The 15,594-nt window shown below is 37.4% G+C and overlaps 2 protein-coding genes across 5 annotated transcripts in view; one reads left to right on the plus strand and one right to left on the minus strand.

Annotated features, from left to right (window-relative positions):
• firrm (fignl1 interacting regulator of recombination and mitosis) overlaps window positions 1–5,604 on the plus strand; it is a 61,674-nt gene extending 56,070 nt beyond the window's left edge. The window contains exons 21-24 of the mRNA XM_072273932.1: window positions 191–295; window positions 934–1,014; window positions 3,096–3,218; window positions 3,845–5,604. Of these exons, the coding sequence (XP_072130033.1) occupies window positions 191–295; window positions 934–1,014; window positions 3,096–3,218; window positions 3,845–4,039 (504 nt within the window). The 3' untranslated portion in view covers window positions 4,040–5,604. The remainder of the gene's footprint in view (window positions 1–190; window positions 296–933; window positions 1,015–3,095; window positions 3,219–3,844) is intronic.
• A 278-nt stretch (window positions 5,605–5,882) lies between these two features.
• scyl3 (SCY1-like, kinase-like 3) overlaps window positions 5,883–15,594 on the minus strand; it is a 43,117-nt gene continuing 33,405 nt past the window's right edge. For all 4 annotated transcript variants that reach the window (XM_072273936.1, XM_072273935.1, XM_072273934.1 and 1 more), the window contains exons 10-13: window positions 14,358–14,526; window positions 13,663–13,845; window positions 11,864–12,618; window positions 5,883–8,660 (exon numbers count right to left, since the gene is read on the minus strand). In XM_072273936.1, coding sequence (XP_072130037.1) covers window positions 8,607–8,660; window positions 11,864–12,618; window positions 13,663–13,845; window positions 14,358–14,526 — 1,161 coding nt within the window. In that variant the 3' untranslated portion in view covers window positions 5,883–8,606. The remainder of the gene's footprint in view (window positions 8,661–11,863; window positions 12,619–13,662; window positions 13,846–14,357; window positions 14,527–15,594) is intronic.

Genomic DNA, 15,594 nt, shown 5'->3' on the forward strand with positions numbered 1-15,594 from the left:
GCAACCTCAGTAGGCCCTTTGGTTCTCCATAGTAAATCAAGATCATTGAGCATTATGGGATTTGTAGTGTCAGTCTGGATTTGAAGTGAAAGTCTAATTGAATAAACCAGTTCTCTCCAGGAAAAGGCTTTTTGTTATGTTCAGATATTAAATAAGAAAGATCTTAGAACAGGTTTTATTTCCATTGCAGGGTATGGTCCTTCCAAAGCTACCTTGTCTCTTTGCTTTCCTTCTGGCTGACCAGTCTTGGCTAATTCTTCAGCAAGCACTTCAAGGATTTACACAATTTGCTGAGGTAACAATTGAGACTAATATAATTAATACTTAATATAGTTATGCAGCCTGACAAGGTAATTTACAAACTTATTAAGAATATAATACACATTTCAGCTTGTATTACGGGGATAATATCAGATTGCTTATCTTAAGTGTATATCACTGTTTTTCCTGCATCTTTGGATTTTTTTTGTATCTTTGAAAAAGTTGAGCAGATTTTCAGTTGAGTAGGTAGGAAACTCACCTATTATTGAATTTATTCTGTCATAATCTAGGAGCCTAGTCATTTTATAAATTACAAAGGTCAATAAATCATTTATTAATTTTATTTGTAAAATGGAAGTACCTGACCAACAGGAATTTAGAAATTTGAACCAATTCCATTGTCCATCTTTGATGTAAGTGAATAAAGATCTTAAAATTATTTCTAATAAACAACAAATTAAATTAGAGGTAACCTAAGATTTGGACCAAAGAGGTCCCTATTGCTTAATAGAGTCAAACTCTTGTCAATCCACAAAACCAATTCTTTCAGAACTTACTGCCTAATTATAAATTAGATAAATATAAACAAATGTATGGTTTATTTTGTAATATTTTGCCATGTTTTTAAACCTTAAGCAATGGTGAAGAATGAGTAACAAGCATTTTTTTCAGGAGACCTGCCATGAGGAAATAGTCCCACAGAGTCTGGAGTCGAGCAGTACAAAGACCAAAGTTGTAAGCTTCTTGAACAAGGTACAATAAATTAGAGTTGATGGTAGAGAAAATGGCCTTATTTTTTAATTTTAAGGTTGCTTCATTAAAAGGTACTTTACTGGGAGAAGCAATAATTTAAATCGGTGATGAGGTACTTCAGTTGATTCAGCACTTACAAGGCCAGCAATTATTGCCCATCTGAGTTGCATTTGAAAGTGACAGTAAGCAATCTTTAAGCTACTGCGGTCTTTATGGTGAAGGTATATGTGTAATACTATCGCAGAAAGGGTTCCAAGATTTAGACCCAGCAGTGTTGAAGGGACAGCTGCTGTAGTTCTAGTTCAGGATGAAGTGTGATCCAAAAGGAAACCTGAAGACTAGTATTTTAATACAGTCGTTTCATGTCACGGCCACACACCACAGCAAATTCCTAATACATGTAAATAGCAAATAAAGTTGAACCTTGTCTTCCTTAGTGGAAGAGGTCATAGGTTTCTTTGAATAGCCTAGGGAAGTAACTACATTCCATATACACCGTAGCCATGTTATGCTATTGGTAAAGTGAATGAATTTTTAGGGTAATCAAAGGGGTGCCAGTCAAGTGGAATTCTTTGTTCTAAACAAAGCAGATTGGCTGTCGGTTCTGTACTCGGTGAATCGCGTGTGCTCACTCTCTCTCACTCATTGGTGAGGGAGAGTTTGCTGGTTCTCGAGTCGGAGAACTTTCTACAATTAGCAACTTGGCAGACTTTACCATCGTAAATCAACAAGCTGTTTAAAGTCTCCCTCTTGCTTTGAAAGGGTGACACCTCTCTGTCCATTTATTGAAGTGGGGAGGGGGAGGGGTGTTGCTTCGCTTTTGCTTGTGCATGGGAGAGGGAGCTTTGGGGTTCTAATGTTTTTACTGTCACTCATTCTTTGGGGCACTTCTGATTTTTTGGATGTCTACGAAGAACATTTTATATATTTCTGATATTAAATGGAATTATTGAATCTATTAAATGCAGTTTAGCTTATTGAGAGTTTTTTTGAGACACAAAATTGCAAATACTGGAACCTGGTGCAACAAGCAAGGTGCTGGAGTAACTCAGCGGGACATGCAGCATCTGTGAGGGAAGAAACTTGATTATCAACATTTCCGGTCAAAATCCTGCATCAGGGCTGAATAGTGCAGAGATTTTGGACATGCACTCATGAAGCATGAATATTTCATCAGGCTCCTGATTGCATGGGTAGAAGGTAGAAGGGCCTAGAGTGTTAAGAGGCAAGTCAATTGTTGCAGGGGACCCTGCTTCTTTCCTGATCTCAATCAGTTGAGAGCCGTGGAACAAGACAACAGACTGACTGCATCTTCAGTGCAATTGCTATTCTAATACAACTACAAGGGAAGCTGCCCAGTAATGTGGAAAATTGCTTGGATAAGGTCAAGCATAAAAACAGGACAAAAACAATCTAGTTAATTAATGTTTGGTGTCACTCAGTTGATTCTCTATCTTGGTTGTAAAGCTAGCTTAAGAAATATGTCAAACATATGTCCATTCTGTTGCTGGTGCCTAATTTTGAACTGGCAGAAATGTCCTGAGCCTATTCACTGCCAAACAATAGCTAAAGCTGTTCCTGATTTTATTATAAAAATAGCAATAATTTTACAGCTTTTGTTCAGGAATTTAGGATCACAGAACTGGCTGTGCTGTAAGCAAATATTGCTTCAGTTCAGATCAGTGATCTCCTAATTTTTGTTTACTAGGTTATCAAGGTTCTTTTGAATATGTATAATAGCCAACTAATGAGTTCATACTTTAAATAAACTAACATTTTTGGAATCTAAGGCAATATTCTAGCCAAGGTTGTAAGGTAGTATTTAGGTTTCAAAGAGCATTGTTAAGTATTGATCCTGTTTTAATTAATTTATACAAAGATTGGGACAAAATGCAAGACCATACACAAAGTAATAGGAGTCAATGCAAGACCATACACAAAGTAATAGGAGTCAAACCAGAGGTAATTTCCTGAATGTCAAGATTGGGTGGTGTATCCTATTATCAGCTCTTGAGAGAAACAAAAAAAAGTACCTGGTCCTAAAAAGGGTACTGCAGCAATAATGTGTTCTTCCCCTGCAGGCAATCACGACAGTTGAGTCCAAGGAACTACGAATGGAGAGGTTGAAACAAGAAAATATTGTTCTAGAGGCACATTTCAATATCCTAAGCCAATGTACCATGAGTGATCCTACTATAGTGCAGGTATAGTTTCAAATCATAAGTCCAAGTTTTGTCTCCCTTTTGACGGTGTTGATTCTGGTCAAGGCTTTGTGTTAAGACCATGTTCAAGTGGTTGAGTGTAGACCTTGATAATGAACATGTTCATAGATGAATCTTTCTCAACAAATTCACTGCATATTTCCAGAGGATTTGCAGATAGGCTTCAGGAGTACAGACCTTGATGTCTTTCAGCTTTTAAATTAAAACTGCTTTTGCTGTCCTTAATAAAATTAATACTATTTGGCACTAAAGAGCACCTGTAATTATCAGTGGTAATTGTATATACATGTATAATAGTAGCTCTATCAGTGACTAATCAGCACAAGTGCTAGGGAATGTTCGTTTCTGGGACTGTGACATAAGTAGATTGAGAATAGTGGAAACAAGCTCAAGGCAAAATCCATTAAAAGATGAGTTAATCGTGTATAGGCAGTGATGACCACAAAATTCAAACTGTAAGATAACATGTTCTACTGCTATCAGAGAGCAACCATAGACTGCTCAGTGTGCAGAGGTTCAAGTGTTCATTCCCAATCTGTAGAAGCAGAGAGAACTGTCACCTACTAAACTACTCCACAACTCTAAAGCTGTTTTTATAACTTTTTCAGCCATCTGCCAAGCGTGCCCGGCAGGAATCATGTAAGGAGGAGCAGTACGAGACAGCCTTGCAAACAGCAGAGAATGCTTTTAAAATATTGCAGACTTTGGTAAAGCAGCAAGTGCCACCAGACTGGGTAACAGTCCGTTTACAAGCCTTGCAAGAAACAATCCTTGCTTTGAATCGCAGGCAAGAACCTGTCTAAAATTTGAATGAATTGTTACATACCTTCACCATAGGAGGAATGTATGCTACAGGCTAGTTTTCTTAATACAAGATAACTTGTGTTTTATTTTGAAACAACTTTGAAAGAGCACAATACTGTCTGTAAATCCTATAGGGTTTAATTGCATAAAAATTAGGTGGAGGAATAATTTGCAGCATACCCACAATACTAATAAACTTACTTATTGTAACAAGATATTTTTGATTTGCCTTTCTACAACAATAATTTGAAGGAAACTAAATCATAGAGCAAAACTCCTCCTTTATGGTCGTATTTGTTTTAAGTTGATAAGTACTGGACAATAGCTTCATCTTTTTCCAGTAATGTAATCAAGACAACCTCCCAGTTACAAAGGGAACAGATAAGTTGGATCATGAATCACAAATGAACTCAATTGCCCAAGTGACTGTTTGATCATGTTGATCAGAAGGTTATATCAGCCACTGACATTAATCTCTAAGAATCACAGCCATTGCTTCTCAGTGTATTCTTTTGGAGGTAAATCAGTGAGGAGATAAAAGGATGCACTATTTCTTCTTATATTCTCACCTTTGGGTAAAAATATTCCATTATTAAAGACATGTAAAACTGAAGAGTGTTGAATATTCTTACTATTATAATGAGTAGAAAACTATCAGTGTTTAGACTGTTAAGTATCTTTTATAAAATGATCTTTAATTGTACAAAAATATACATTTGAACATACTAATTTTTACAAAATCATCTTTTATAACAGCAATTTCAGCCTGGGGTTCAACTTTCTACAATTAGAGAAAGAATCAGTTGACTTTAAACTGAAATTAGTCTAATTTGGTATATTACAAGAGAAGGATCGATACCTCTCCAAATACATGCAAATTACTTCTGCTTTTAACTAATTACTAATTGTGTCCAGTGCCTCAATACATTAAATAAATTCAAAGACCATTTGGTGTGAGAAATTCTGGTTTTGCAAATGATCAGTATTAGACATTAATATCAACAGCCAGGGTACTGAGGATCAATTACATTTAAAGAATCAGATCACCCAGCAAAATATTTCCTACTTTGCTGCTTCATGAAAGTGTTTCATTCAGTGTACTTAGTATATTAACCTTTGGTGTTAACAATCTGGCTCACACGCATATATTTAAATAAGTCAAATGGTATTTTGTCACTACATCCTCAGGCAATGGTTGGCAACATAGCCATGCTGTAACATAAACAGCCTGTGTCATTAGAATGTAATAGAAATGGTTACGTACTTAATGTAGTGCAATCAGGCCAAAGTAATATTGCAAAGTACACAACTGCTGATTCAAACATCAAATAAACAGAAGGATAAGCAAAGTAAGAAATGGAAGCAAAATTACAGTTACTCTTCCCAGTATTTTCAGGAACAGAATTAGGATATCAATATTCACTTTCAATTTTCTACTGAATCAGTTCCCAGCTCTGTATTTGATGGCCATTTTGGTTAGTATTGCCAATAAGCATGAAATTAGTTTCATGTATGATATTTTCATAAATTGTGTGTAGAATTTCAAATTATAAACAGTTGTGTTTAAATAAGTAAATAAATAGTGCTCTATCTTGAGCATTTTGCGTTACAGTTTTAATTCCTTGAACTCAAAACAAGGTCTTTATTCAGTATTTCCCCATTAAGAAATAGTAAAAGTACTCTTTGGTTTTCTGGAAATCTCAACCCAACATTTAAGGCATAAAATGATTCTAATTTTTAGCTCATAGTATCATAGAAGAGGCAAATCTTTTCCCTCCATACTTCTCTCATTATCACTTAGTTTCTTATTAGCATTACTTATGAAATTTGAGCAGTTTTCAGGTTAAGTCCATTCACCTTTATTTGATATCCACCCATCAAGAAGTTTCAATCTAACACAATTTAAAGTTGTACCATAATAATGCAAGGCCAATGTTTTACCTTGTTCCATTAAATTTTGTTATGGGGCCATTACCAGATTACTTCAATTCCCATCTCTTTGGCCCAAGTACAAGATTCCAAAGTTCAGCAACCAGATAGTGAAGGTGGTTGGGTCAAACTTCCATGAAAGCAGGCTTGTATAGCTACTGAAAAAAGAATCCCTTTCTAGTATGCAGTTTTTTTTCTTTGAGAAAGCTAATTGTTAACCTTAATTTCAGTGATCAATTTCTCCTTTCAGTATCCACATTCAGAAAATACACCCAAATCTTCGTTTAGAAGAATTTATTTTCTCAATGTAAATCAACAAAACTAAATAACCACAATTATAAAACAAAATGTAATTAAGATCTCTAATGTCCCTCACCTTTGAAGAGTGTGAAACAGATCAAGCCCTTGATTTAAGTTTTCTATTTGGCATTCAAGTATGTAAAGGGGCCTTAAGTAAACATTTTAAAATATGTGGTTATCTGGCAATGTCCTGAAAAGTAGTGGCCAGAATGACACACTTTTATAGTTATAATTTTGATTCCGGATCATAATACCACAAGATTTGAGTACTATGTTACATCATCAAGGACGACCTACCCCCAGGAATTGAAATTGTGTACAGAACAGATGGCAGACTTTTCAATCTTGCCTATCTCAAGTCCAGAAACAAGATATGCACAAGTTTCCTCATCGAGTTCCAATACGCAGATGACAACAGTGTTGCAGCTCTCTCAGAAAACCACCTACAACCGTGCATACACTAAACTTGGACTTACCATAAATTCCAAGAAGACTCAGATCACCTATCAACCGTCACCAACTGAGACAAATCGGATAGAACCATCAATTCAACTTGGCAAAACTACCTGGAAAACGTGGACCACTTTCCGTATCTTGGAAGTCACCCTCTCCTCCAATGTCGACCTTAATGACGAGATCCAACATAGTCTTAAATGCGCTGGAGCAGCTTTTGGACGTCTCCATACAAGAGTCTTTCATGATCATGACATTCGAACAGACACCAAAATGTTAGTGTAGAAAGCAGTGGTGATCCCAACACTCCTGTATGCATCAGAAACCTGGACAACATACCGACGACATCTGAAGGCACTTGAAAGTTCCATCAACGCTGTCTTCAAAACATCTTAAATATCAGCAACACTCACAACAAGATGGAGGAACTCAGCAGGTCAGGCAGCATCCGTGGAAACAATCAGTCAGCGTTTCAGGCCGGAATGTTGACTGATCGTTTCCACGGATGCTGCCCAACCTGCTGAGTTCCTCGAGCTTGTTGTGAGTGTTGCTTTGACCCCAGCATCTGCAGAATATTTTGTGTTTATCTTAAATATCAGCTGGGAAGATAGAAGAACCAACGAAGATGGAGTGGTCATGTTGTTCGGATGAAAGACGAACGTCTGCCGAAACAAATTTTCTACTCCCAGCTTAAAGGCGGCAAACGTAAAAGAGGCAGACAACAGAAGAGATTCAAAGACATCTTAAAAGCCAACATGAAGAAATGTAACATCGACATCAACAATTGGGAAACCAATGCCAAAGACAGGAAACTCTGCCAAGCCATCATCCGAGAAGGAACAGCAACTTTCGAAGCCAACAGATGTGCAGAATTAGAAGAGAAGAAAACGGAAAGAAATGCAGCAACAACCAAAGCCCGATCTGCCATCTGGAACTACCTGTCCTGAATGCGGAAGAACTTTCAAAGCCAAGATTGGACTCATAAGCCACTTGAGAGCCCATAAGTAGATCAATGGAACGAAGACCATCATGCTCGACCTCGAAGGATAGCCACGATGACAACTATGTTACTGATGTTTATTGGAGGAAGTTTTAACCTTGCTGCAATACTGGGCTTGAAAATTTACCTTTTTTTCTTCCACCTTTTGACTTTCCCTTCTGTACCTTGAGTCTTTAGGTGCTCATGTTGCTACATAAAACTCATTAAATAGGAAATACATTTCAATAAGGGTTACTGTAAATAGTTGCAAGATTTTGCTCCAAGTTAGTCAATACGTTGTTAAGGCTGTTGAAAAGATAGACCTCCAGATTTAGTATCTATCATTAGTGGCTTCATTTTCACACCAACTCTAACCAGTGTGACTTCTGAATCAGATGAACTCCAGGAAACCATTATTCCCATATCAAGTGAGATGAGTTCCAGCTTTAAACTGTATTTAAGGTGAACTGTAAATTCATAACTGTAAGTTGTAATTCTCAGTACTTAACACCAAAATCAGAACTAGACTTTTTTTTTGCATTGGATCAATTGTTTAGAACTTTCCACAGATGGAAATATAGGCCAGACTGAAACCACCAGTGTATCTTTCTTTTCCCCACCCCCCCATATAATATTTGAATAAAACATCTTCACAAGAGTTAACAGACATCTCTAAAATAACTTACAGTAAACACTAACAAGCATACAGCTGATGCTGCTGGGTAGTTCCTCATTGCTCTCTAGGTACTTCAGACTCCATTCTTTATTCCAGCTAGCTATATTGGATATTTACTGCACAGAACAAAAGCCTAGCTGCTTGGCAATGGCCTTAAAAGTGTGGTCAAAGATATTAGAGGGGAAGGAAATTTAAGTATCTAAATAAATCTTTGCTTGGTAAATGTTTTCTACCAAGTATTATCCTCCCAATTCAGATCATCATCCCAGCCTTCGGTTTCCATCTGTAAAAGAATGCACAATAGTTACTATAATCTCTTGCATTGTTCAGGAGAATCTGCTTTACAGGAAAAAGGCTACAAAAATTGAGAAATTTACAAGTGGGGAACAAAAATGGAGGAACAATTAAGCACCACTAGATAATGTATGGTATTACAAAATTAATTATATATTTTATACAGTTGGTACAAAGCTCATTAAATATAAGAAACAATTTATTAATAATGGAATATCAAAAAAGGTCTTGTTGGTTTACTGAGGGTTCTATAGCTCCTTCTGGCAGGCTGCAGTTTCTGCTAGCTCGTGATGTTATAATCAACTGCCATGAGAAATAAAGTTTGTGCATCTCTTACTCTGAATTGCTGTACTTCCTGTCCAGATTCTGAAACCTCCCATTCCATGGGCAGGTCTGACAACTGTTAATGAAGGAAAACATTCATTTTGACCTTATCAAAGGTTTCTCTGAATGTCCAAATAAACCCATATCTGCTGATACTCTCATCTATTCCAGTTACATTCTCAAAAAAAAATCTCCAGTAGGTTGGTTAACATGATTGCATTTCAGAAAAACATGCTAACTTTGTCTAACACTGTTAATTCTTTTCAAGTATTTTTATATTAGATGCTAGCATTTTCTACACTACTTATTTTGGGCTTACTAAACTGCAATTCCATTTTTAAAAATATTTACCACCTCTGAAGGTGCAGGAACTTCAGCATCTGAAGAATTTTGCAATATTACCACTACTGCAACTACATTCCCTGATCAAGTCAATTTCAGTACACCGAGGTGTAGATTACCAGACCCTGGGGATTTATCAGCCCTTAGCCCCAATAATTTTACCAGAACTGTTTATTATTAATAATTATTTCCTTCAGTTTCTCCCATGGTTCCCCAACCTATCTGGAAGGTTTCTTGTGCCCTTCATTGTAGAACAAAATAAAGTGCTCAATTAGAAACAAAAATGGGAGAACAATTATAATTTCATCCTTTATTAACACTCAGGGGCCAACATTTGTTCTTACCTAGGTTCTCCTCTCCACATATTTCCACAAGTGCTTAGTCAGTTTTTATATACCCGCCAAGCTTACTTGCATATTTTTCCCCTCAATCTATCTTTAAACCCAGATATGCAGTACTCATCTAACCTTGAATTATAGAACATAGGAAAGTACAGCACAGTACAGGCCCTTCCAGCCCACAATGTTGTGCCGACCCTCAAACCCTACCTCCCATATAAGCCCCCACCTTAAATTCCTCCATATACCTGTCTAGTAGTCTCTTACACTTCACTAGCGTATCTGCCTCCACCACTGACTCAGGCAGTGCATTCCACGCACCAACCACTCTCTGAGTAAAAAAACCTTCCTCTAATATACCCCTTGAACTTCCCATCCCTTACCTTAAAGCCATGTCCTCTTGTATTGAGCAGTGGTGCCCTGGGGAAGAGGTGCTGGCTATCCACTCTATCTATTCCTCTTATTATCTTGTACACCTCTATCATGTCTCCTCTCATCCTCCTCCTCTCCAAAGAGTAAAGCCCTAGCTCCCTTAATCTCTGATCATAATGCATACTCTCTAAACCAGGCAGCATCCTGGTAAATCTCCTCTGTACCCTTTCCAATACTTCCACATCCTTCCTATAGTGAGGCGAACAGAACTGGACACAGTACTCCAAGTGTGGCCTAACCAGAGTTTTATAGAGCTGCATCATTACATCGCGACTCTTAAACTCTATCCCTCGACTTATGAAAGCTAACACCCCATAAGCTTTCTTAACTACCCTATCCACCTGTGAGGCAACTTTCAGGGATCTGTGGACATGTACCCCCAGATCCCTCTGCTCCTCCACACTGCCATATCCTGCCATTTACTTTGTACTCTGCCTTGGAGTTTATCCTTCCAAAGTGTGCCACCTCACACTTCTCCAGGTTGAACATCATCTGCCACTTCTCAGCCCACTTCTGCATCCTATCAATGTCTCTCTGCAAACTTTGACAATCCTCTCCACTATCTATAACACCACCAACTTTTGTGTCATCTGCAAACTTGCCAACCCACCCTTCTACCCCCACATCCAGGTCGTTAATAAAAATCACGAAAAGTAGAGGTCCCAGAACAGATCCTTGTGGGACACCACTAGTCACAACCCAACAATCCCAATCTACTCCCTCCACCACGACCCTCTGCCTTCTGCAGGCAAGCCAATTCTGAATCCACCTGGCCAAACTTCCCTGGATCCCATGCCTTCTGACTTTCTGAAGAAGCCTACCGTGTGGAACCTTTAATTATGAATTAAAGATTAAACAATTGTAAACAAATTATGAGGCAAAACAATTTTAAGTAATCTCAAAAAATGGAATCAATTTTCCATATCTTCGGAACATGGAAGGCAAGGGCTAAAATATTATGACAAATAAAATCGCGAGCTATTAAGAAATTCACAGTGTAGGCTCAACTCATTGTGCCCATGGCTAAAGTACTATTTGGGCCAATTCTGTTTCCCAAGCCTCAGGCTCTAGGCTGCAGCAGCTCAAATATTAATCCAAAAGCTCTGTGTTGAACGTTTTTTGTCTTCACTACTCTAAGGCTGAGTATCATTCTAAATGGACATTGAACCCATGAACACTATGTCACTTTTTTATATTATTTGTTTTGCACCATTTTTAATTTAACTGTTTAACATACATACTGTAATTGATTTACTTTTTTTCTATATTAACATGTATTGCATTGTACTGCTGCCACTAAGTTAACAAATTTCATGACATATGCTGGTGATGTTAAACCTGATTCTGATTCTTTGGGTGGAAAAAAAACATCTTTATTCTGGCTTCCAATTACTTTCTACATAGTGTTATCACATTCTTCCTGTCATGTGGTGACCAGACTATAGGCAGTACTGTACAGCCAGATTAGCATTTATAACTTTAACATGAAATCCTTGCTTTTACATATTATGCTTTAACCAGAAAAGGTAAGTGTCTCATTGTGGCGTTCTGTAAACATACAGTTGCTTTTGGCTTCTGTGGCAAAGCAACTCAAGATCCCACACTCCAATCTGAATATTCCACAGATGTTCAATCACACCATAATATGTATGAGAACAAACCTACACTTCGTCTCAACTACTACAAAATATTGTATCATCATAAAAAATACTAGCTCTTGCTAGCATACCAGTGGATTTGATAATTGGCAACTCACCTCAACTGTGTCTGTTGCAGCAAACTTTGATGCAAGTGCTAAAGTTTGTGAATTGTCTCTTTCTGTCAACATCTCTGTGCCTCTTGAAGCTACTTCAGTTTCTTTGGCAGAACCAGCCAACTCTGATCCCTGTGTTGGCACTAACAAGCCAGTGGAAGACAATTTAATATCTGGTATCATATCAGCAAAGAGATCTAGTTCAGGGTCTCTCTCTGGCCTTTTCTTGACACTAATGGTGAATTCCTCTCCCAGCTCATCATTCAAAGATGCTTTCTTCATTGTGGTCCTCTGCCTGGAGGGTATCTGTGCAATAGAATTTGTTTTTCTCTTTTCCTCTACCAAAACTTTCTGCTCTTTACAGTTATTCTTCCAACTCTCACCAGGCATTTCTGAATGGATTTTCAGTGCTGAAGAAAGTTTCATGGCCTTGGACTGAGATTTATTCTCAAAAGGAGATAAATTAGATATATGTGGATTAACTGCCTGTTCCTCTGTTATTGCATTAGATTGACCATCTTCAGTTTCAAAGTCATCCCATGGTTTGTCATCAACTGTAATATTCCCAAAACTGTTTCCTGCCAGAATGCAATCTTTTTTAGGCTCAAGCAGTATTTCATTGTTCGGCTTGCTCCAGTCCGGCCAATCTTCTGCACAGTTGTGGGTGTGCATTGAGCTTTGTGCACTATCAACACCCAAAATTTCATTCCCACGAATACCAATAATGGATGTTATGGCTGTTTGTTCTTTATACTGGGCTACAAAGTTCATAAAGAAAGTAAAAATTAAAGTTACTATCAAATATTTGCTTTATAGGCAGGTACGAGGTCAAATGGATAATATAACATGAATGTTCATACCATCAGAATGTTTGGACGGTAAACTGGGAAGAAACTTTAATATCAACATGCTACTTGGGGAATTATTTATTTATACTTAATGCATATCTTTATGAAAATAGCATTCCCACATTTCCTTTATGCCACTTAGCTAGGATTTAGAAAATACATTTACAGTAAATGAAAATCTTAAAGTATATTTCAAAGTTTATAATTTAGAACAAAAGCCATTCTTGTAACTTTTCATTAACAAGCACATATTTTCATTTTAAGTTACTCCTAATGTCTCAATTATGTGTTAACCGATAAATCCCCAATTTAACAAATATTGAATAAAAATGTTAAAACAGAAAAATGATGCTCTCAACCAGGCGACGATCACATCCATTTAAAATATGATAGTTATGGAATCAAGTTACGAGACTACCAGCCAGGACAAGATGGAATGACCCAGGGGTGGCACAATAGTATGGCACATGGAACTGTTACTACATAGCCTAATCCCAATTGTAGGTACACAATTTGCACCACCTCCTTGTGACCACATGGACTCTCCTTCACTTTCCCACCCTCACCCAAATAATTCAAATTATGTCTGTGCAAAAGAACCAGATGATAGGTTTTTAAGGGGGAATAGGTCATAGGCAAAGCAAGACTTGTTAAAATGTCAAAATAGCAGCTGCGGGGGGAATTTAAATACAAGTAATTAAATGCAATCTAAAAAAACTCATCTCAGTGATGCATTTTTGTAACAAGCCACCTGGTTTACAAATACCCTTCAACAGTCCTAACTCAAATTTGGCCTCCAAGAGGTTCCAGACCTACCTTAAGTTGATTTTCAATTGCATCCTTCATTTACAGGCAATTAATGATGGGCAATAAACACTGGCAATGTGTGAACAAATAAATTAATTTGTTTTGTGTCCAATAAACTCATTTTTGCAAAACCATCCAAAAGTTTACCTTGTGTTGTCAATAGCTGAAACTTCACAGGCTGGGAATTTTCAGTGGAGTTTGCTCGGACTTTCTCTCTCCCGCTTGTACACTTCTTCTCCAATTCAGACTTCTTTGAAGATGGTTTGACAGAATTGCTTAAAGCCAGTAGACTAAGATGCTCATTACTGTTGATGACATGTGTAGGGGAACCTTAAACAGAAAAAAAAACAAGATTACATATTTCTCTCCAAGCAAGAATAATTGCATCTCAATTATCACAATAACAGCATAAGCAAATTAACTATTTAAACCATTTAAAATATATCCCAATAAAAACATTCTTATCACTGCAATCTTAATATAATTTAGCAGAAAATGAAAATCAAAAAATGCTGGAAATCTAAAGTAAAAACAGATAATACTGGATACAGCAGGTTAAACAGCGTCTTCAGAAAGAAACAGCTAATGTTTGAGATATAAGCTTCTTTTCCTATCCGAGACCTGATACTATCTACTATACCCTCCATAAATACTGCCTGGTCTGCTGACTGTTTCCAGCCTTTTCCTGTATTTATTGCTATATCAGGGAAATAATTTCGAAGTCTTCAGGTTATATATTGAAACTCTAATATGTAAGGCATGTGTAACCTCAAAACTTGAAAATTATTTTCTTACAAATTAAGAGTTTCAAGGTAGCAGACAGCAATTTTTTTCTACCTCACCTTCAGGGGTTATTTCAGTTGATTTGAAGTTGGGTGTGGCACGTTTGAAGATCTTTGCTCTTTCACCTCCAACTACCACCTCAGCTCCAAGAAGTGGCACCAATACTGCAAGGCTGGAAAGTGTTCCTGATACCAGCGTGTTGCTAGTATCTCTCAGTCCTAGCAATATCTTTAAAAAAAAAATGGATTCCGTACTTTACTATAGCAAGTCAAATTTCAGTTCTTGGTGAAATAAGGTAGTGCATAACAAAAATTCCAGCTTATATTACTTCATTGTAACTGATAATTACTAAAACTGGCCTATTGAAGTCTCCATTATCATTTGTCTAAGGTCAGACTCATCTTTGAACTAGGAATTATAGATTCAAGTCCCACACCAGAGATTGGAGCACAAATTCTGCACCGATTCTCCCATGCAGTACTGAGATAATATAACATTAGTGTTGTCACTTTCCGATGATGCATTAAATACAGGACCCATCTGTTTTTGGCTATTTTGAAAATGGCAGAATCAATTAGGTATTGGGCCACATTTTTCTGCAAGCAATGAATAGCACTAGTTGATAACTAACTGTATTTGCACATGGGGACAAAATACTCTCAGTGGGACAAAGTAGTGCCAGAGCAAGCAATTGTGTATTACTCAAATCAGATTGAAGATGCAGACTCCTGCTGGCACACTGCACATTCCTCACTTCAAACTGACCACATGACCATGCACAGAATTATGGCCCTGAATCAGCAACAACTCACCCACGTTTCCAGAATGAGTGAACTGGGAGGGATAAGTGTAGGACAAGGAAAATAAGAGCTGGGGGAATTTGGAACACCTTGTACAGTTGTTGGATGAGGAAAGTGCAGAGTAGGTTACAGGTGATGATTTGAGCACAGCATTCTGGACTTTAGTGAGCAGACTGCAAGGGTGAACACGTGAGTAGCTGGAGTGACTCAATGCAAAGTGGCTTGAGATTGTTACATCAGGGGAAGGCAGGTTGTCATATAGCAAGAAATTGGTGAGTACTTTCTAACAAATTTGTACTACATTAGCAAAGGCATAGCAGGATATCTCAACTGTGTGACATCCTGTACTGTGTGGGATGTTGGGGGACTGATGACTAAGAATCTTGAAGCTAGGGGTGATGGATGCTCAAGATACAATTTCATAGATTCACAACAAAATTCCAAAGGTTCTTAAGAATGGATGGTAACAAATGTGACATCATTACTTAAGACAGGA

This window comes from Mobula birostris, chromosome 12, assembly GCF_030028105.1.
Source record: "Mobula birostris isolate sMobBir1 chromosome 12, sMobBir1.hap1, whole genome shotgun sequence".
Classification (NCBI taxonomy): Eukaryota; Metazoa; Chordata; class Chondrichthyes; order Myliobatiformes; family Myliobatidae; genus Mobula; species Mobula birostris.